General features: G+C 40.3%; 1 protein-coding gene across 3 annotated transcripts in view; it reads right to left on the bottom strand.

Annotated features, from left to right (window-relative positions):
* The window catches only part of NFX1 (nuclear transcription factor, X-box binding 1), a 66,612-nt gene that overhangs the window by 34,900 nt on the left and 9,643 nt on the right, over positions 1 to 22,069 (bottom strand). For all 3 annotated transcript variants that reach the window (XM_010840125.1, XM_010840124.1, XM_010840126.1), the window contains exons 3-9: positions 16,906 to 17,064; positions 15,185 to 15,262; positions 11,443 to 11,548; positions 8,265 to 8,336; positions 6,611 to 6,750; positions 3,038 to 3,137; positions 2,737 to 2,954 (exon numbers count right to left, since the gene is read on the bottom strand). In XM_010840125.1, the coding sequence (XP_010838427.1) occupies positions 2,737 to 2,954; positions 3,038 to 3,137; positions 6,611 to 6,750; positions 8,265 to 8,336; positions 11,443 to 11,548; positions 15,185 to 15,262; positions 16,906 to 17,064 (873 nt within the window). The remainder of the gene's footprint in view (positions 1 to 2,736; positions 2,955 to 3,037; positions 3,138 to 6,610; positions 6,751 to 8,264; positions 8,337 to 11,442; positions 11,549 to 15,184; positions 15,263 to 16,905; positions 17,065 to 22,069) is intronic.

Consider the following 22,069-nt stretch of genomic DNA (forward strand, 5'->3'; position numbering starts at 1 on the left):
AAGGGCCCTTAGGTCTGACTTCTCCACACTCTCTTTCAAATTAAACTCAGTTCCTTTAGGGAATATTTTGGAGCTCTCTTTTCTTATGGACTGTCTCTCCCCACTGGAAAAGGTCACTCAGTCACTGGGTGCTACGTGGGACCACAGCCTCTAGTTTTCTTGGCTCATGTCTCACATTGTGAAACCTCTGTCCTACAAGTGAACTGGGGTGAGGGTGACTGAGGCTCCAGCACTCCTGCCTGCTGTGACTGGAACAGGGCCTCCAATCCATGTGTGACCAGTATGGAGGAAGGGAACCCCAAACCTGGCAGTAGTGCTTACCAGAAGTTTAGCCTTTTCAACTTGGAGCTGGGGGGATAAGAAATGTTGATGGTCTGCTCCTTCTAGCAAGTAACCCTTGACTGGGAACTGAGGGTGGATGAAGCCCCGATTTCTTGGGCACATCCATCCTTTAGTTGAGCTGATTTGGGAAGGGGCAGGGAAGGAGGGAGTAGGTTGTGACTCAAACAACACAGACTCTTGCTGTTCTTAACTCAGTTTTAGTAGGTTCTTCAATATAAATTTCTGCATTGGAGTTATGTGTGTAGGACAGTTTCCAGAGACTTCAAATGGTTGCTTGCTTTTTTTTTTATAGTTTTCCCTAGCTTTGCTTGTTTTGCTCCTCAGGCTACCATCCCGAAAGCAGAATACCACCTAGTCTTTTGTACTAAAGCTGTGTGACTAGGATGGAAATTTCCTACTGGGTAAGATACTAATGGACCTAAACAAGATTTCTATAGATAAGCCAGGTCTGAATAAACATGAGATCCACTGTTACTGCTAGTTATGGGCTTTTCTTTGAGCTTCTCAATCCAACTCACCTTAGCTCCTTAAAAGCTTTCCATGATTAAAACTCTGCTGAAGTATAGCAGTTACTCTTTAAACTCCTGAGCAGGTCTTGTCCCATCCCCAGGTCTGTTCATACTGACAGCTACTGTCCTTCTCTTGCTCAAGGCCCTCTGCAGTCACCCATTTCACATTTCCTCTTTCTCTCCATGCCAATGAGCTACGTGAGCATCAGAGCAGTATATCTAGTCATATACGAAGCTCTTACGAAACTGACCCATGTGCTTTCTGAAATGGGAAGATCTTTACTGTCTCTCTGGATTTGCAAGTCATTTGATCTCTGTTTCACAGGGCTTATCTGAAGATACATTTTCCTGGTAGGCACAGAGAAGCAACAGACAACCGATTTTCCTGACGAGGTTGAAATGTATTAAAATAAGAGAAAAGGGCATTTTTTCTCTCTACATAATTTTAAAGTCAGACTGAGAAAAGGAATTAGGTAGGGTGCTCCTACTGGTACTTGGAAGAAATGTGAAATCTTTCTGCTTGGAAAAATGGAAACCAAACTTAAAAGAGTCTATCTTTACCACAGATAGTTATAGGAACACCTCTTTTATACAGACCCAATTGCTCAGTTTCATTTTTCTAAATACGCAGCTTTTTGCCAACTCACTGTAAAACTGTACATGCACATATCCCAAGGACTGCCTCAGAAAGTATCAGTCAGAAGCTCAGACTATTGCTTTACAGCTAATCTCAACAAAACTTTTCTGGTTTCTATATCCAAGAAATCAGAAGCCCACAAGTCAGAAGAAAAGGAGAGTCACTAAAGGTAGGCAGATGGGCATACTGAAAGCATTCACAAGAAAATTAAACAACCAAAATGTTTAACAAATAAGTAAAATAGTCAAACTGCACCTTGCTATGGGGAAATACCTGAGAAAACTCAGCAAGCCCAGAGGGAATCAGTGTATTCAGTAGAATACAATAACTGAGGTTCAGGGAAATGATGACTCTCAGTCAAATAAGGGGTAAGAAATTATCTTCGGTAACCTCTATTCAAAGAAAGAAGGTAATGTAAATTTTGAAAAATGTCTCTTCAAAATGATTTTCAGGAGGTGTTATTCTCAGTTAGATGGGAAACCTATCTGAAGAGAAAGATGTTTCTTGAGTGGTTCAAATGAATAAAGTTTAAGTGCACTTAAAATTTCAGTTCTTAGAGGGAGAGGGTGGGGAGATTTGGGAGAATGGCACTGAAACATGTATAATATCATGTATGAAACGAGTCACCAGTCCAGGTTCGATGTACGATACTGGATGCTTGGGGCTGGTGCACTGGGACGACCCAGAGGGAGGGTATGGGGAGGGAGGAGGGAGGAGGGTTCAGGATGGGGGAACACAGGTATACCTGTGGCAGATTCATTTCGATATTTGGCAAAACTAATACAGTATTGTAAAGTTTAAAAATAAAATAAAATTAAAAAAAAAAAAAATTTCAGTTCTTAAAATGCCTCACCCAGTTAAAATGTTTCTATTATACGAAAATGCTTCTAAACACTTGCCGAACCCTAAATTACTAAAAGGATACCTGGCATTCATACTAGTATAGGCTGCTAAGAGAAATCATAAACACCACAACCTCTCCCCTCCGCCCCGCCCCAACAAAACAGTATCTAACCACAACTGACTTGGCAATACCTGAATTACTAATAGAAAGATCATTTGGGCAAATGTGAGCTTTCACAGGTATATTTTAAGAAGAAAGAAAAAGTAACCACACAAATCTGATCATATTATTTAGAAAAACCTCTGATACTGTAACTGGAATTAAATACTATTTTGTTTAAGTAGTCATTGCCGCCAAATATTTACGTTTACTTTTTTAAAGACAACTTTCCGCCCACTAGTTACCTAGGGAACCACATGGCAGAGGCTTGCCACACACTTTTCCACATGAAGGCACAGGATCCATGCATGTCTTCCGACCACTACTTCCAAGTTCCAGCAACTGGCTGAGAGGAGTTTGCCCACAAGGGCAATAGCGCACCAGCTGGGGAAGCCGTGGGCACGGCTGGCAGGGCTGAGGGTGACACACTTGAGAACACGTATGGTTCCCACATTTCAAGTCCCTGTTAAGAAAAACAACACACTATTACATAATTGTTGCATTAAATACAGCTTTATTCTAACTGAGAAAAACATAAAACCTTACTTGCCACATATCTTTAAACAGCCAAAGTCCCCAAATCCATCAGACTTTCCTATGTCTGTTCCACATAACACATCTCGGGAGGTGCTGCCACAGTAGCATACTTGAAGACACAATTTCAAAAATGAAAGATTAGTAATCTGCACAAGTGCTTAAAATACTCTAGGCAATCTATAAGAAGACACAAAATCCTATTCACCACTGTTGATCAGACCCAGCACAGAAATAAATGTGGCATATACAGCAGCTCTAAGCCCCACCTAAGAGCTCTACCATAGGAAAAAAATTTAGAAGGTTTTGTTAATTTTAACACATCTCATGGTACCCCTGCAGCACACCTCAACATGAGCATTAAAGTGAAACAGACTAGTCTCTGGTCCATAAGGCCATGGTTGGAAACCATGGATCATGAGGCTCCCTGGGGTCCTATGGAGATGCCACAGAAGATGGAAGCTAAACGGGGTAATTATGGAGGCACTGATGATTGGATTCCACCCTCATTTCAACCAAGCAGCATAGATGTAATACTTCGTATCTTGGGGTTCACATAAAGTGCTTAGGAAAAGTGTCTGCTGCTAAAAGAAAATTTAAGATAGATACAATATAAAATCCTTATTAATTTGTATTCTACTATTGTTAAATTTGAAGTAATCATGTCTGAGTCCTGACACTGAGTAAAAAGTGTTTCAAAGAACTTGAGACTTTTATTGACTATACAGAGAATTCAGTCTAATATCTATAGATTTTTCTGTGGGTTGAAGAAATAATGGGTTGCTTTATGTGCTGCACTTAAGGAGTTATTTTCAAAGCAAACAAGAAAAGAGTTGGTTTCTGACTAATATGTAACAAAGTCTGGTAAGGACTAAATTTCATCAATTTAGGTAATTTTTCTGATAAGGGCCACTTTACATTTTTATTTTATAATGAAAACTTTTTGTCAATTAAGATATTAACCAAGATACTTGATTTTTTTAAAATATACATTTACTCTCCCAGTAAATACATGGGCAGTTTCATTCCCTATTCTAAAACTCATTAAATAAAGATTTACTTATTAGATGAATTATAGGTGCAGGATATGCAATCAAGATTGGCAGAATCAACAAATTGGTAAACAAAATCCTAGCAACAGGCAGACTGTGCAAGCAGGCTTTTTTTTTTTTTTTTACTGTCTGCTCAAATAGAACAGACTTCTTTTTTTCCAGAGGTATAAGATAGCTATGAACCAAAGAATCAAGGGTCAGAAAATTGACAATTCTTTTCAAGTACACACGAACATTCTCTAGGACTGATGACAATACTAGGGAACAAAACAAACCTCAACAAAACAGAAACTAAAAAACACCTTGAGACAAAAAGTCTACAAACAAATGCTGGAGAGGGTGTGGAGAAAATGGAACCCATCTACACTGTTGGTGGGAATATAAGTTGATACAGCCTAATTGATACTCAGTTGATACTGATGGCCTAAATACTTTGCTAGATATATAATATGGACAAACAAAAAGTCTTTAATTGGGTTTGAAAAAATCAGCTACATACACAAAAGTAGAAAGGAAGAGACTGGGATCCATACAAATCTGACAAAAAAGTGTCATTTAGTCCAATATAAATCAAGAGCTAAAAATGGTCCAGATCAAAGACAATCTATACTGCTAAGACCAAACTGCCAGTAGAGATTTACTCCTGCCTTATCTCAAAATAGGTTTAATGCAGCATATAAGGATATATGAGACAAATGAAGAGAACATAAAAGATGTGAAAATAAAAAGGAAAATAATGGTAAGGATACAGAATGAATCATAGCTAAAAAGTACACACTATAAAGATAGACATTATATCAGGTCAGTTATATCAGCTTCCTAAGATATTATCTTTGAGGAAAAACAACTATTCTTGGAACTAAGAACAAACAGGACCTTCTTGTCAGAGGACCCATTAACAAAACACTAAATAATATACAGCACAATTCCCTATGTAACATCCTTATAGTACACACCACAAAACATTTCATAGGGCTATTTCTTATTTTAAGTGCCAACATAGATCAACAGTATCACATCAAAGTAAAATTTAATAAACTAAAACTACAGGACCAATGCATTGCAGCCCAGGATCTCTGCAGATTAAAGACAGAGAAAACATAAAAACAGAGAAAGCATACAGTAAGTGGTCTTTTGAGACTCACTTCTTTCACTTAGTATAATATTTTGGAGGTTCATCCACTTCATAGCATGTATCAATATTGCATTCCTTTTCACGGCTGAATAATACACCTTTTTATGGATATATCACGTTATTCCCTTTATCAGTTGATAGGTATTTGCGTTATTGCCACATTTTGACTATTACGAATAATGCTGCTATGAACATCCATTTAGAAGCTTCTGTTGGGTATATGCTGAAGAGTAGAACCACAGTCACATGGCAACTCTATGTTTAACCTTAGAAGGAACTACTACACTATCTTCTTTTTCCTTTTGGCTGCACCACACAGCTTGTGAGACCTAGGTTCCCTGACCAGGGACTAAACCTGGGCCACGGCAGTGAAAGCGCAGAATCCTAACCACCAGGCCACCAGCAAGAGTCCTTAGACTGTTACACTATTCTATTCTTACTGTGCCTTTAATTTACAGTTTTCTAGTGTTTAAAGGTGTCAAGCATCTTCTATGTGTTTACTGACCATTTATAATGATTTTCTTTTGTGAAGTACCTCTTCAAGTTGATTTGTAGGAGACTATCTTTCTGTTTTTCTTTAGAAGGAGTATTTTAAATATTCTGCATACAATCTGTGATTTATCTATTCATTTTCTTAATGTTGTCTTTTGTTGAACAGAAATTTCTTAATGTGATAAAGTTCAATTTAACATTTTTTGTTGCTCTATGAAATCTTTGCCTGATCCCAAAGTCATGAAAATATTCTTTTACAGTTTCTTCTGGAAACTGTTCCTGGGTTTTACATTTAAGTCCAAGATCCATATAGAACTAATGTTTGTGTAAAGAGTGAGACAGGGGTTGAGGGTCACTTTTTTCCCATATAAACATCCAGTTGTTCTAGGACTACTTGTAAAAAGACTCCTTTCCCCACTGAATTAACTTAATATCTTGGCTGAAATAAACTGACTGCAATATACCAAGGTCCATTTCTGGACTCTGTTGTTAGAATCTACTAGTCTACCTTTATACCAATAACCACATGTCGTGATTACTATTACTTTATAAGCCTTAAAATCAGGTCTTTCAAATTTGTTCTCTTTCAAGATTGCTTTGGCCTTTTCTGCGCCCTTTTCAAGTAGTCACTGCAAAAAGATTTCCCAAGCAGTTACTTTTAAACAGCATTAAAAAAACCCCTACTGTCCAAATTCTATAGGACAATGACCTATATTGGTATTATGTGACCAAAATAATGAAAACCATCCAATCATTCATATATCTCCAGCTCTTCTACCCAAGATAACAGACCTAATAGAGTCTTTGTGAATACAGGCTTGAGAAAAATCCATGTCATCAATACAACTGTAAATAAGGTTCCAAAAAAGTCCCTAAGTAGGGCTGGCTGGTGTGCTCACCACTTACCCTGGTTCAATATGACCCGACAAGGTTGGCATGGACCCCCATGGCACAGCTCAGCACAGTGGTGCTGACCACAATTCAAAATATTGTCACAAGGGTTCGAACAGTGAACTGAGACAGCCTGACCGCAGCGAACTGTGTGCCTATAAAAAGAGAAAACATAAAGACGGCATTAGCCTAATGTTGGACATTGAGGTCCTGTTCGACAGCTAAACTAACCCTTCCCCAAAACCTACTAAACCTCTCTGGGCCCCATTTCTCCTACTTCTTCTCTGTTTCCCTCCTCCAATCACTCCCTCAATTACTCTTCCTTTCTCCACTCTTCTTTTTCCTCCTTTGCTTCTCTGTCCCCCATTTTCTGGCCAGAGAGGAACTGAGGGCCTAAGTATTTGTTACACTGTGATTTCTCCCCTGAGCTGAAGCAGCATGCAGGAGGGTAAAGAGCCTGGAGCTCCCACAGTATCTTACAGATCTGGGTGGAGAAGTTGGAAGATGTAGTTCTAATGAATATTCCTGCAATGAAAGCACAATGGCATTCTCCTGGGACCCTGCACTCTGGCATTTTCGGTAGCTATAATATTGTACTTAAGAACATACTGTATGTGACTTTGATTCAGGAAGGGAAATAATTCTGGCTTTGTTCTAATAAACATCCTGATTTCGCTGACCTATTAGCCAGAGAAGGATATGAGGCCACTGCTCTTACATAATTGTCTTCAGGTTTCTTTCCAGGGTAATGGTTTAGAGCTTGCAGTCTACTCTCCCACAAAAAATTCTGCTCTATTCCACTACTCTCACTTCAGCTGTGTATTTTGTTTTAAAAAGTCACTGTTACATACATAGATGATCAGTTTCCAGTGCTCGGCATCACAGCTAATATCAACCCCTTGAGGAAGACATTATTATTTCTACCATAAGAAGATAAGAAAAATGAGGCTCAGCAGGAGAAAGCAACTTGCCCAGGTCAACAACAAGTTAGTGGCAGAGCCCAAATGTGACCTGGGCTTTCTGACCAGAAGGCCTTGCATGTGATTCTCAGGCTACACTGCTACTCTTGTAAGTTCAGTAAACACTTAAAAAATGTTTATCATTGAAAAATCTGCACTATTCCATCTTGTCTTGTGGTTCAGGAATCACTGTATGGTCTTCACTGGACCTCAGAAGCACTCCACAGCTTTGCAGCTACCAATGGTCCCTGCACTGATAAAGCATAACTTGCACTGTAATGAAAAGAGGGCGGGCTCTGGGGGCCACTTATTCTTTCTTTCAACAATATTCACTGAAAACCTCCTAGACACCAGATACTACGCTAGGCACAGATAAATGATCCTTGCCTCCTGAACCTTAGCAGGCTGGGGTTCAACTCCTGGTTCTTTCATCCACTGGAGATGTTAAGAAAAAAGTCCCATAGTATTTCACCTAACACAATAATCTCACTTTTTTATAACGTTTTAATCACTTAAAAGATTGCAAAACAGGATTAAGGCAGCACAGGATTTACTATTTACAGAAAAGTACTATTTATACCTACCATGTATTAATGACAGTAAATAAATACTATTTGCACCTACCTACTAATCTTTCATTTTAGAAATTCATACATAAACCATCAATGTGGAAACTGAAGCCTTCTTTTGGAGTACAAGTCTAACTTTACCTGGTCCGTCCACATTCACATGTTTTAGTCATAAAGGCAGGGCAGGGTGGGCAAGGTCCTGGATGGCACAGACTAAAAAAGAAAAGTTTTGATGAATAAAACATATTTATGTATCCAAACCTGAACAAAGCTGTCCCAACTGACCCCGACTGTGAATATGGCAGCAAATAAACTTACTATGACATGTTTTAGTATTTATCTAAAGTTGATTAACTATTTAAACAAAGATACCAATAATGTTTTTATATAGAAAGGATTGATAGCAGTACCATTTTAGAATAACTAGAAAAGAAAAGCCCAAGTCAAAATACTGGTCTTATTTGGGTCTGACCAGTCAAAGAAAGCATTTCTAAATATGGTCTTGGCCCACTTAGTGCAGTGCGTAGGGATAAAGAGGTTGCCACTCAGGATGGTCAATAGAGTCCTTTAGCAGATCAGAGGAGAAGGCAATAGCAACCCACTCCAGTACTCTTGCCTGGAAAATCCCATGGATGGAGAAGCCTGGTAGGCTGCAGTCCATGGGGTTGCTAAGAGTCGGGCACGACTGAGCGACTTCACTTTCACTTTTCACTTTCATGCATTGGAGAAGGAAATGGCAACCCACTCCAGTACTCTTACCTGGAGAATCCCAGGGATGGGGGAGCCTGGTGGGTTGCCATCTATGGGGTCACACAGAGTTGGACACGACTGAAGCAACTTAGCAGCAGCAGCAGCAGCAGCAGATCAGAACTCAATCAATGTTCAGTTCAGTTCAGTCACTCAGTCGTGTCCAACTCTTTGTGGCCCCACGGACTGCAGCATGCCAGGCTTCCCTGTTCAGTGTAACAGACCTCAAATCTGCTAGGTCCATGAGAAGTACAGACATGTTCTCATCTGCTAATGAAGTGCTAACAGGTGATGGGCTAACAACTCGAACAGTGAAAAGAAGGCGGGGGTGAGGGGAGGCATGCTGGTGAGTAACAAAGGGAAGAGGAACTCATGGAAAGGACTGGGCTCAATGATACGCTGTAGGTCAGAATCAGGCCTCTGAACAGAACTTTTTTTATAGGAGCTATGATAAAAAGAGACCAAAGGAAAAAAATAACAAAATGGATATATTTAAACAAATACTACCCTCTTCAAAGCAGACACCCCTGGTAATTACACAGAAATATCACTATTTAAAACATTTTGGGAACTTGGTGGGGGAGGCGGGGGGAGGTAGCATCTGCGTGATGGCAAATCACAATCCTTTGGGAGTTACAAGCCAATCAGAGATGAGTTGAATTCATCAAATAGGTATCAGAATTTGCTATAAACATCAGGTATGCCTGCGTGGATTTTTTTATGTAACTCCTAAATCAGTAATAATAATTACTAAATCAGTTTTAAACACTGAAAACAATCTAGAAACATGTGTCCAATCTCCTAAGGTGACCCATGTGACAGACTGACCCACAGAAGACTAAGATTAAGCGTGCTTCTTTAAGGATGAGTATCATTATTCAATAGCTACATTCCATATGACACGCCTCAACACTTTCAGAAGAAATTATTTTCATGGCTGGACAGTTAAATAACTTTAGACTGAGAGACAAACTGTTGGTCAGGTGTGGATGATTCCAGGTTATTTCAAACATCCCTGAGACCTGGACTTAATGAGTAATGATTCACAACACTGCTATGTATCAGAATCACTTGGAAAGCTTTTACAATTACAGTGCTTAGAATGCATTTGAGTTAGTTCCAGTGAGATGGATGACCCTAGAGCCTATTACACAGAGTGAAGTAAGTTAGAGAGAGATAAACAAATACTGTATATTAATGCATATATGGAATCTAGAAAGATGGTACTGACGAATCTATTTCGAGGGCAGCAATGGAGATGCAGAGACCAGACTTGTGGACAGAGCAGGAAGGGGAGGGTGGAACAAATGGAGAGGGTAACATGGAAATATATACGCTACCACAAGTGAAACAGACAGCCAGCGGGAATTTGCTGTATGACCCAGGGAGCTCACACCAGTGCTCTGCGACAATCTAGAGGGGTCAGATGGGTTGGGAGGAGGAAGGGAGGTTCAAGGGGGAGGGGACATATGTACACCTATGACTGAGTCATGGTGATGTATGGCAGAAACCAACACAATACTGTAAAGCAACGATCCTTCAATTAAAAATAAATAAAAATTTTAAAAAACAAACAAAAAAAAAACACTACAAAGCTTAGACCCAACCGCAGGAAATTCTGATTTAACTGCTCTGAGGCAGTGACTGGGCGCTTGTGTTTTAAAATGCTCCTTCAGTGACTGACCATCTGGTCTGCATCACTGCTGGTGTCCTCTGATAGTCACAACAGGGGCCCATTTCTATTGAAGGCTTCGGAAAGATAACTCATGCAAGGGTTAATTTCTTATTACTGAATTTACTCAAAATGCCAGTTGAGGGAAGGAATAGATGAGTTTCTGGATTCTGATCTATGAAAGCAGTCAAAGGAAGAGGAGGGGCTGACTGCCCAGCAGATGGCAGACCATGCTGTTTAGCCCAGTCTGAACAGCTCTCCCACTGACAGTCCCCAGCACCACCCCCACATGCTGATCACAAGACCTCTGATCCGACTCCTGCTCCTGCAACAGAAACTAGATAACAGCAGAAGCAACTATAACATTCTGGTGTCTGTATTACTCTTAGATTTGGGTAATAAAAGCAAGTATTACCATTTTTTGACCACTTACCATGTGCCAGGCTCTGGGCCAAGTCTCTTAAGTGTGTTAATTTAATATTCATAGAATTCTGCAACTAGTTTTGATCATATCATTATTACCTTGCAGGTTCAGACACTGAGGCTCAGAGAAGTAATTTGTCCAACATCACATAACTGTTAAGTGATGAACACAGGAATTAAACCTATGTCTGAAGTCAGTCTGTAGAAATTTATTTGTAACTGATCAACTGTTTATTATGGTTCATTTCTTTCCTCATCTGTAAAATGGAGATGATAAATACCTATACATCACCGGACTGTGGTTGGGATTCAGCAAGTCAACTTTTGTAGAGTACCTGGCACACAGCAAGTGCTCAGTGAATGATACCACGCTGTCCTTCTCCCAGGCCTGTTACACACTAACCAAATATGCGCACTGAGAGCCACAAGCAAAGCATGTTCACCAGGAATCCCCCGGAGTCCAGGGTTCCAACTTACAGGTTACAGGAATGTGGGCAGTCCTGGCCAGGCTGTTTCCTTCTACAGACCTCACCACAACTATGTGGAATTTCATTTCTGCTCCATTCAGGATTCTTTACCTTGCCTAAAACATATTAGATCAGAGATGTTATTAATTTATTAATTAAATAATTTCAACTGTTATCCCGTAGACTTCAGTGAAATCATACAATATAACCAGACAGTATGAAACACAAGTGAGGTTTTCATTAGTTCAATAAACACATTATCCTCAAATAAAAAGTTGAATGTAATGCTACTTGTCAAAAGCTTTACCGAGTATGATAAAGTTGGGATTACCTGGAAAAGACAAACTAGTCATTTTTACTTACAAAAATGTCACTTTCACTAATTTAATCTAAGATTTTAAAAATAATCCTTTAAAATAAGTCCTTCTATAAATGGGTCTTTGAATTGACAGGGGAATATCTAAGAACCAGATAGAGGAAATAAGCGAAGACAGCGGGGAGGCAGCAGTGACGGAAAGAACAGAGGCTCCCCAGCATAGTAGGAACTTGCCTACTCTAAAGTTGTAATATAGGCATAAAAGGGTTACAGTTTTATAATCAAGTCACTCAAAAAATCTTTAGTAAGCCTCCTTCATGAACTCAGTGCATGGGCAGGAAGAGTAAAACTGAGAGCATGGGACTGCCCCTCAACCTTGAGGAATTCATTCTCACTCGGGCAATTTACACCCTAAATGAAGCCAATTCCTGATCCTTGGCCTCTGCTTTTCTCTCTTGCCTGTCTCTTTCAGAAATCTTGTTCATTTCTGTGAGGTTCCATACACCTAAAGGCCAATGAGTCCTAAATCTTTATTTTCTACATTGCCCTGAACCCTCAGTTTCAGTCCCACATGTCTAACTGTCTGCTGAACATCTGTGCTTGAGGTTTCAGCCACTTCAAATTGCCTATGTATCTATTAAGTTAGCATCTTTTTTCTTAGGCCCCAGCTTCTTCAGGGTTCCCTGTTTCTGTTAGTGATACCATCACTGTCGAGTCTCACAAACTCAAAAACTAGAGTCATCCTCCTTTTTCTTCTATATTCTGTTTAATCACCAAATCTTGTCAATTTTCCTACATAGTGTACCTCACACCTTGTCTCCCTCCACCTCAGCTCCTGCTCTTCCTCTACTGGCCAGAACCTCATCTCCACACTATCAGAAAAACCTCCCTGACTCTGCTCTCTTGCTTCAACATGGTGCCCAGGTTTTCTCCTACCATCTTTCAGTGGCCCCACCTCCTTCCCTGACTCTAAAAGGTGGTTCTTTCCCCTTCACCTGCCAGGGTTCTGCAGTATCGACTTCTTTTCCCTCATTACCCTTTCACCTACTAGCGTCTCTCATCTATTGCTCTCAACTGCGACTATCATCTCTAAATCCTGATCTTTCTTCAAATATTCCTCACTTCCTGTAGAACATCTTTCACTGGTTGTCTTACTCCTCCAACTCAACATTTCTAAACTGAATTCACTTGTTTCCATCAAACCTGGTTCTCTTGACCTGGCCATTTCTGTTCTTGGTATCACCATTTCCAAAAGCGTGGAACTCCGGAGCCACGTTTGGGTTCCTTCCTTTCCCACTGTTGTTAATTCCTGTTTACCTTTGAAATTTTACACTCTTGCCTTTCTGTCCTAGTCTAAAACCCATTCCAGACTTTCAGTATTCTTCACCTGAGTTACTATAAGTCCCCAAACTCTTTAGGTCCCAAAATACTTTACTCATTGCTGCCAGACTGATCTTCATAAAGAATCACTTTGATGTCCTCAGTGGCTTCCCACAGCCTGACAAATGAAGTCCCAACATCTAGGCCTGGCATGAAGAAGTCACCCCTATCTTTCCAGTCATCTCTTACTCCTCCACCTTCATAGGCCCTGGGCTCCATAACTGGATGACTCCTCACAACAGACTCTAAGCCTTATTGGTTTTAAACCTAGTTTCCAAGTCCATTTCAATTTCACCTCCTTCATGAAGGCCCCTTTTATCATCCAGCCAGAAGTCACAGGCTCTGTACTTCAAGTAGAACAGCAACTTAATTGTGTCTTAAATCTTAGCCTCTAACCTCTGCGAAGTCAATTAATAGTCTCATTCCTCTGTTTCTTCATGGTGCCTGGTACATTAATAAGTTCTCAATAAAGTACATTAAACCTATGGTCTCCCTGAAGAGCAGAGTAGGGCAAAGTCCTCAGGTACAACAAGGCCATTATTTGCATTGCCACATCACTCTACCTCACTCAAGCATCTTGACCTTCACCCCCAGATTCTTTTACCTTCTTAGGTTCTCACATACAGTTTGTCAGTGAAGGCTTTAACAAGATTTTAAATTTCATTATGGTGCTTCATGTTTAAAAATCCTTTAAAATAATTAAGCCTTGGTATTGGTCTTATTGTCCAATTTACAATTGATATCTTGCTGCCTTTTCAGTAGTACATTCAAGAATATTCATTCCTTCAACTAATACTAATTCAGTATCTACTAAGCCTCAGACTTTTGCAATGAAACATATGAGACCAGCAGAGTTTGGATAAGAGTGGCCAAAGTGGGAGTGGAGATAAGAAAGGGAAGTTTTCTTTGGAAGAGGACGGTTGGGGTAAGATCTTGAATGAAACAGTGGATGAGGATTTAAAGAAAAGAAGATAGTTGAGTTCACAAAGAGGTTGAGTCTAGAAGTTAAAAACTGTTGATGGTCAGTGACCAACTCTTGGTGGAAGCTGGCAGTTAAATAACAAGAAAGGAGAAATGTGAGCAAATTAGTTAGAAAAAGGACAGCAAGCAGAAAAGAAACAGAGCTAGTCATTTCAAGAAGCGAATGGTCAAAAGTAATAAGGGCTGCTGAGTGGCCAAAAAATTTAAGAATTTATAAAATCAGCCCTGAATTTGGTTAGGAAGGGAGTCATCGATGACTTCTGAATACAGTTTCAGAGAGGTAATGAGGACAGAGTAAAAATGAAGTAATTTAAGGAGGGAGAAAAATGGTTAAGAAATATAATCTGAGAAATCAACAGCCAGATGGTAAGTTCAGTTCAGTCGTTCAGTTGTGTATGACTCTTTGCGACCCCATGGACCGCAGCACATCAGGCTTCCCTATCCATCAGGTGGTAAAGTCTAGCCATTAAAGACAGGAAGGAAACAAAGAGAGAGAAAAGACATGTAGGAAATATGTTAGCAACAGATACAAGCATCTGGATCACAAAAAGCGTTTTTCCTAACACATGGAAGAACCAAGCTATTTCTAAACAGGAAGCAGTATTCCATAAAGAGGAAGAGCACAAGGATACAGTTTGTAATGCTGGTTTACAGAAAATCTCTCTTTATTATAAAGGCCAATGACTGATTTCTTGAATTAAATAAAGTACACTTCACACTACCCTTCACTCACGTTATCCAAATCTGGAATTTCAAAGTGAGTTACAGTTAGAGGTGAGAAGCAGCCTGTGCCCACTTCTGCCATCTGATTAGCTCTGCTCTAAAGAGAAGACCAAGGTGATCTGGTGGACATGATGAGAAGGCCTATCTCCAGAACAGTCTGCCAAGAATACAAAGGCCTGTGACTCTAGCTGTGTACACACCACATGCATGTGATGTCTCAGACACCGTAGCCCTGAAGTCTCATTAGTAACTTCTAAAGCACGCCCAGCACACCGTCTCTCCTGTGCTGGGAAATAAGGCACAATGCACAGAGCGAAAGCAGCACACACCAGTGCATGTAAAACAAACTCACCACAGAAACAAGTATAGGTATTAGGAACATGTGCAGAAACATTCTGACATGCGGGGCACCTCCAACCACTCTGGCCATCTGTCAAGAAAAATGAGAGGAAATCAAAATACTTTCCTTACAAAAGCACGTGTAATTTAAAACATTTTAAAGATCAGACTTAAAAGAAACGAGTTCACAATACTGAATGCTTTGCTTAAATACTGGATTTAGGCTTATATTTATAAGGACTTCAGATACTGTGAATAAAGTAGGTATGCATTTCATCCTACTTTTTAAAATTGAGATCAAATCAGCACATAACATTGTGTGAGTTTAAGGTGCACAGCACGTTGATGTGACACATTTAAATATTACAGTATGATTATCGCCACAGTCTTAGTTAACATTTCCACCATTTCATAAAATTAACTTTTTATTTTGTGGGAGAATGTTCTATTACTTTTAATATCAAAGTAATCATCTGAACCTTGGTTTGAAAAAAAAGGTAGGATAAAATACTTGAGTACATGCAGGAAAACCCAAATGTTTTCAATTAGAAGTGCCCAAGTTCAGAAAGCATATATTATTAATAATACTTGCATTATCCTGCCCAAGAATACTAGAGTGGGTAGCCTATCCCTTCTCCAGGGGATCTTCCTGACCCAGGAAATCAAACTGGGATCTCCTGCATTTTAGATGATTCTTTACCAGCTGAGCTACCAGGGAAGCCCCCAAACACTTGAGTACATGCAAGAAAACCCAAATATTTTAAATTAGGAGAGCCAAAGTTCAGAAAGCATATATAATTAATAATATTTGCATTATCCCTAAATATTACTATAACTTCAGGAAAAGCCCACAAAATACTATGGAGAAGATCTGTTAAAGCTATAGCAAACTCAAAATCCTAAAAGTAAATTAAATATTTCTTTCTATAAATTTTCTAAAGCAAACTATACAAGAAATCGTTTCTAATGAATAAGCTACAAGGATCTATAGTACAAAACAAGAATCTACAGTACAACACAAGAAATATACTAATATTTCATAGTAACTATAAACAGAATATAACCTTTGAAAATTCTGAATAGCTATGCTGTACACCTGAAAGTTACGTTACATTGTACATAAACTGTACCTCAATTTTTAAAAAGCTGTTCTCTATAGTTGCTATTTGGATAAAACAACCATTTTCAGTAAAAGTCACTGATTATGTTGTACCTTAAATATATTTTATTATTTTTTTAATTTAATTTTATTTTTAAACTTTACAATATTGTATTAGTTTTGCCAAATATCGAAATGAATCTGCCACAGGTATACCTGTGTTCCCCATCCTGAACCCTCCTCCCTCCTCCCTCCCCATACCCTCCCTCTGGGTCGTCCCAGCGCACCAGCCCCAAGCATCCAGTATTATGCATCGAACCTGGACTGGTGACTCGTTTCATACATGATATTATACATGTTTCGATGCCATTCTCCCAAATCTCCCCACCCTCTCCCTCTCCCACAGAGTCCATAAGACTGATCTATACATCAGTGTCTCTTTTGCTGTCTCGTACACAGGGTTATTGTTTAATGTGTTATGTTTAGCTGGTTTAAGATTTATAGCTTAATAATGGTCATCCAAAATATGTGGTCAAGACAACATACTCTCCCTGCAGATAAAATACTCAAGGAGAATTAAACCTGAACATACCAAATGGATGAGAAAAACTACTCAGAAGACAGAAATGACTGACCTGCTTGAGATGCTGGAGACCTGGCCCATTTCTTTATGCAGTTCAAATGAAACACATGGTAACAGCTCTGACAACTCCACACTGGGGCTGTGACACGAACCAATTCACAGCACACCATGCACTCGTATTTTTCTGTGGTGAGCTGTTCAATCAGAGAGCCTGTTTAAAACACAAAACAGATAAACTCAAACACAGAAAAACATTCCTTAGTCAACCAAGGATCAGAAAGGCATCTGAGAGAAGAATGCAAACACAGACTTTAAGGGAGGTCTGGCTCTGAGCAAGGTGGTTGTTCAGAGTGTCAGGCTGGGAAGGGACAGGGGTATGCTGAGATGGAGGACTCAGGAAGCAGGTCTGGGACTCAGGAAGGGATTCACACATCTGAGGAAACATTCCCCAGAAACTGCCCAGGATCCCACCAGTATCTCCTCCTAACACACGGCTAGAGAGTTCATAGGACAGACTCCTGGCACCATGCCTTGCCCTCTTTGAATTTACCATATCCATGAATTTACGTTAGGGAGGGGCTCATGAAGCTGCAGTGGTCGGGTGCAAGAAAACTAAACCTAGACAGGTTTCAACAACCCATGGTCGTGAGACAGTTCTAGTAGATACCCTGGAAGTCTTTCGTTGTTCACTCAACAAAGACAGGCTTGGTGCCTACCACAAGCGCCACAGTAGGGTTACTAGACTGAAGGAGACACAGTCTCTGGTTCCAGAGGCTCAGCATCTATGAGAGAAACCAGGGTCTGATGTCGTAAGAATCCTCCCACTTCCAGACTTTTGCCTCGAACACGATTTCAGTGAAATCTTTCTAAACACAGAACACAACGCTGTCAGCTCCGGAGGCAGGACCAGGGCCCTGATGACTGTAGTACTCCCAGGCCCATGCCAGGTGCTCAGGGATATTTCTCAATGAACGACTCAAAGAATAAATGAGTATCATCCAGTCTGTTTCATAACTTCTCTCCTTGCAAAGTTTTAGGCTTTAGTAAAGTTTAGTAAAGTTTCTGAGATAGCGCTTTTCCTCTGGAGAAAGCCGGGATGAAGATATTGCGATTGACTGATGAAAGGGAAACTGATCTGCTCTAGACACAGATGGATACATTATAAAACTGAATTCTATTATAAAAACCAAGGAATCAGATTCTTTCTTAAAAGTAGGGATACCCTACCTTGCATAGGTTAACATTTCTGAATAACAAAGTTAATTATATTTCCTACCAGTTACCATGCTACATTTGGAAGATTCTGGAGGTAAGAGGAAGCCCATAAGAGAGCGAGACTTAAGTTTGAGACATTTATATATGAAGCTGATTGGGGCAGAGGAATGGTCAGTGAGACTTACACTTAGGGTGAATTTTATAGAAAATGCCTACTGACCATTCCAGAACAGCGCTGAGTTAGAATTAAAGCACACAGAAAGGTTAAGTGAAGTATGGAGCATACCTGAGAACACTACAGTTTTCACCCTGAAGACTGTCTTTTTATTTTACTGTTTCTCTTATTCATTAAATTTATTGCTTGTTAAGAAATCACTACTGTGATGCTTCTAAGTCCAGTCACAGTGAAATCTGACCACCAGGATGCACAAACACTTAGTTACGTGGTGACGGTTGTCGACTTTGAATATCCTACATATCCCAGCCTTTCCCATGTCTGTTTCATTCCATGTTCAGTATGTTCACAAATCCTGCTGGTTCTACCTTCAAAACGGATCCAGAATCCAATCTCTGCTGCTAACACTCTGGTCTAAGCCACTATCCATTCACCTGGATTATCACAATGGCCTCCCACTTCAGGCTATTCTGCCCTTGCCCACTTCAGGCTATTCTCACCACAGCCACCAGAGGGAGCCCATCAAATGAAAAATTAGAAGATACACTCTTCTGTTCAGAACTTGTCAAAGGTTCCTCCATCACGTGCCTCTGGAAGCCAAAATCTTTACAATGCCCTTCACCATCTTCCAGTCCTCACCTGTGACTCCTCTTTCCTCAGGCCACTACTCTGAGACAACATCAGCCTCCTTCCTAGCCCAAAACTGGCAGGCAGATTCCTGCAGGGAGATTTTTACAATTTGTCCTTCCCTCTGCCTAGAGAACACTTTCCCCCGACATTTGCACAACTCAGTTCCTCAGCCCCTGCAGGTGTCTACTCAAACTATGATCTTCTCAACAGGGCAGTCTCTGGCCACACTTTCATAACTGGAGCCCACTCCCCTAAGCATTCCATATCTCTCTCAGCTTCCTTCATATCACTTAGGTCTAATATCATATATTTTACTTATTTTACCTTATTTCCTAACTCTATGCATAGAAGGCACTCAATAATACTTGCTGTATGAATAAAAGTAATAAATGACAGTAAAAGGTTCTAGAAAGACACTAGAAAGGGAGACAGTACAATTCTTTCATCAACATTTCAGTTTTATCAAAATGTGTAACATACGTAAAACAAGGCACTAACCAAGAATAGCTCTGTGCCAGTGAACTATCACATTTCAGGTGTAAGACTCTTGTCCAGCCCTATCCTGACCACTGGCTCTTCTTCACTCCTAAACCCTCTCCCACTAGGGCTTCTCCACCATTCCTCAGTCATGACTGTGTCTACTTTATACTTATTCTTTGACAGCAAGTCAGTAAAGAGAGTGACAGCCCAGTGAAATAATCAGAAGAACAGAGACCTCTCTGTAGAAGTGACTACAAACTTTACAGATACACCAATAAATTATTAAAAACAAAATACCTAAAACAATCCTAACCTGAAAAATCCAATTGTAAAAAGGCATTTTTTTGAGGCAAACAGGGAAATTCAGTTGTAGACTGGGTATTATATGATTTCAAGGAATTATCACTAACTTTGTTAAGCACAATAATGGCACTGTGATTAAGTAAGAAAATGGCTATATTATTAAAACAGATGTAACCTAAAATACATGAAGGTGAAATAATCTGATATCTGGAATTTAGTTTAAAATATATCAGAAAAAAGGAGGGAGACTGTTTAAATATTAATGCATACCTATTTATGGCATATATACGTTAAAGTTTACCAAAATTTCTTAATGAGTGTGAAATACTACATTATAATAAGCAAAAAAGGGTAAAACTTACGTTATATGGTTTCAACTATGTACAACTGAGCACTGAAAAATTCTTTAAGGAAACAGATTAAAAGATCAGAGCTGATTACATCTGGATGGTGGAAAGAAAGGTAAAATTACTTACCTATCAACTTTAGTAAGCCATCTTATTTAAAGCAGCTGTTTTTAAAAAGCTGATACAATGTTAAGCATGATCAATGTGTTTATGATGGTCTTGCTGAGTCTGAAGCATATGTCAGAAATCACGTTTATCTGTGTCAGTCTAAGGCTTGTGGCAGAGTTTAGGGGCCGCAGGTAAAGGTTTTTAAGTCAGTACAGCACAGAGGCGGGCTTCCCAGGTGGCTCAGTGATAAAGAATCTGCGCGCTAATGCAGGAGATGTGGGTTCGATCGCTGGATCGGGAAGATTCCCTTGGAATCTCCCCAGACTCGGGAAGAGCTTCAGGCAGAGAACTTGGAGGAGCAGATGTACAAAGGTTGATGAAAGGAAATAAGGAGATCTCAGAATGAAAGAAAAAGAAGAACAGGCACAGATGTCTCTGAAGTTGCAAAACGTTGAGAAAAGTATGCCTTTTCTTAAGTGATGACCTCCCCTTCCTCAGCGAAGTAAAAGAGGCAAGGAGGTCCGCTGAGGTCCAGAGATCAGTGAATGTCAGGAAGGTCTGAATAAGTGTGGGAAGGGTTTGTAGTAGTCTTAAATGAAAACGGAAAGGACAGCTGCCCAAGGTCACTTAAGGGGAAGTGGGCAATGAAAGCCAACTGAGCTGGATGGAGTGAGCGAGCGTACATGCGTGCTCCTTCACTTCACTGGTGCCTGACTCTTTGCAACCAAATGGACTGTAGCCCGCAAGGCTCCTCTGTCTATGGGATTCTCGAGGCAAGAGTACTGCAGTGGATTGCTGTGCCCTCCTACAGGGGATCTTCCCGACCCAGGGATGGAACCCATATCTCCTGTGGCTGCCACACTGCAGATGAATTCTTTACCACCAAGCCACCAGGGGAAGCCCAAGCTGGAGACCACTATTTAAAAATATTCACTGAGAACCAACGATGTACTGGGGTGGCCAAAAAGTTTGTTTGGGTTTTTCTGTAACATCTTATGAAAAACCCAAATGAACTTTTTGGCCAACCCAATACTAGACACTAAGGATATACAGTGCACAAAACAGAAAAGAGTCTTCTCCCCTCGTGAAGTTTACCATCTTGTGGTGGAAGGCAGCCAATAAACAAATAAATATTGAAAATGAGCAGTATCATCAAATAGTGACAAGTGCTACGGAGAAAAATAAGCCAGGAAAAGAGATTAGCGAGAGGCGGGTGGGGGCAGTATCAAGAGTTTGAAATAAAGGCTTCACTCAGAGGGTGACTGAACACCAAGTCTGTGCTGTTACACGATTTCCTGGAATAGCGTTCTGTCATCCAAACCGGGTAGAAAAGCTGGATGCAGCAACCAGCCAGGGTCGGGATTCCTCAAAATGTCTTGGCCGAAGGGTTAGCACTTCAAATGGCATACAGTAAGGTCCAGCCTGAAGAGGGGAATGAAGGAGGAGAGGAAACTGGCAGAACTGGTAGTGGGTGGAAGAGACTGGGAGAGCCAAAAGCACAGGAGGCTGTGGTCAGAAGGCAGCACACAGGACTTTGGGATTGCAGAGACGGGGCATCCCCAGGGTCACTTCCCTGGTGGTGGATGTGGAGGAGGAACGGATGTGCAGGTCACTTCAGCTGACAAGATCAGAAAACCCACATGACCACTGAAGCCACTCAGAACAACAGCAGGATTTATGGTACATCAGTAGTTCTCAAACTCGAAAGTGCATGAGAATCACCTGGAGGCTTCTCAAAAGAACAGATTATTGGGCCCCACACCCACAATTTCTGTTTACTAAGTCTGAGGTCTAAAAATGTGCATTTCTAACAAGTTCCCAGGTGTTGCTGATGGCTGCTGATCTGGAGTATACCTTGAAAACCACTGGGGCAGAGAAAAGATAGAGGCTGGATGCATTAATAAATGAGGGTTGGGAGGTTTAGAGGCTAATAGATGACAAAGATGAGACATGGAAGG

This window comes from Bison bison, unplaced genomic scaffold, assembly GCF_000754665.1.
Source record: "Bison bison bison isolate TAMUID 2011002044 unplaced genomic scaffold, Bison_UMD1.0 scf7180017864141, whole genome shotgun sequence".
NCBI lineage: Eukaryota > Metazoa > Chordata > Mammalia > Artiodactyla > Bovidae > Bison > Bison bison.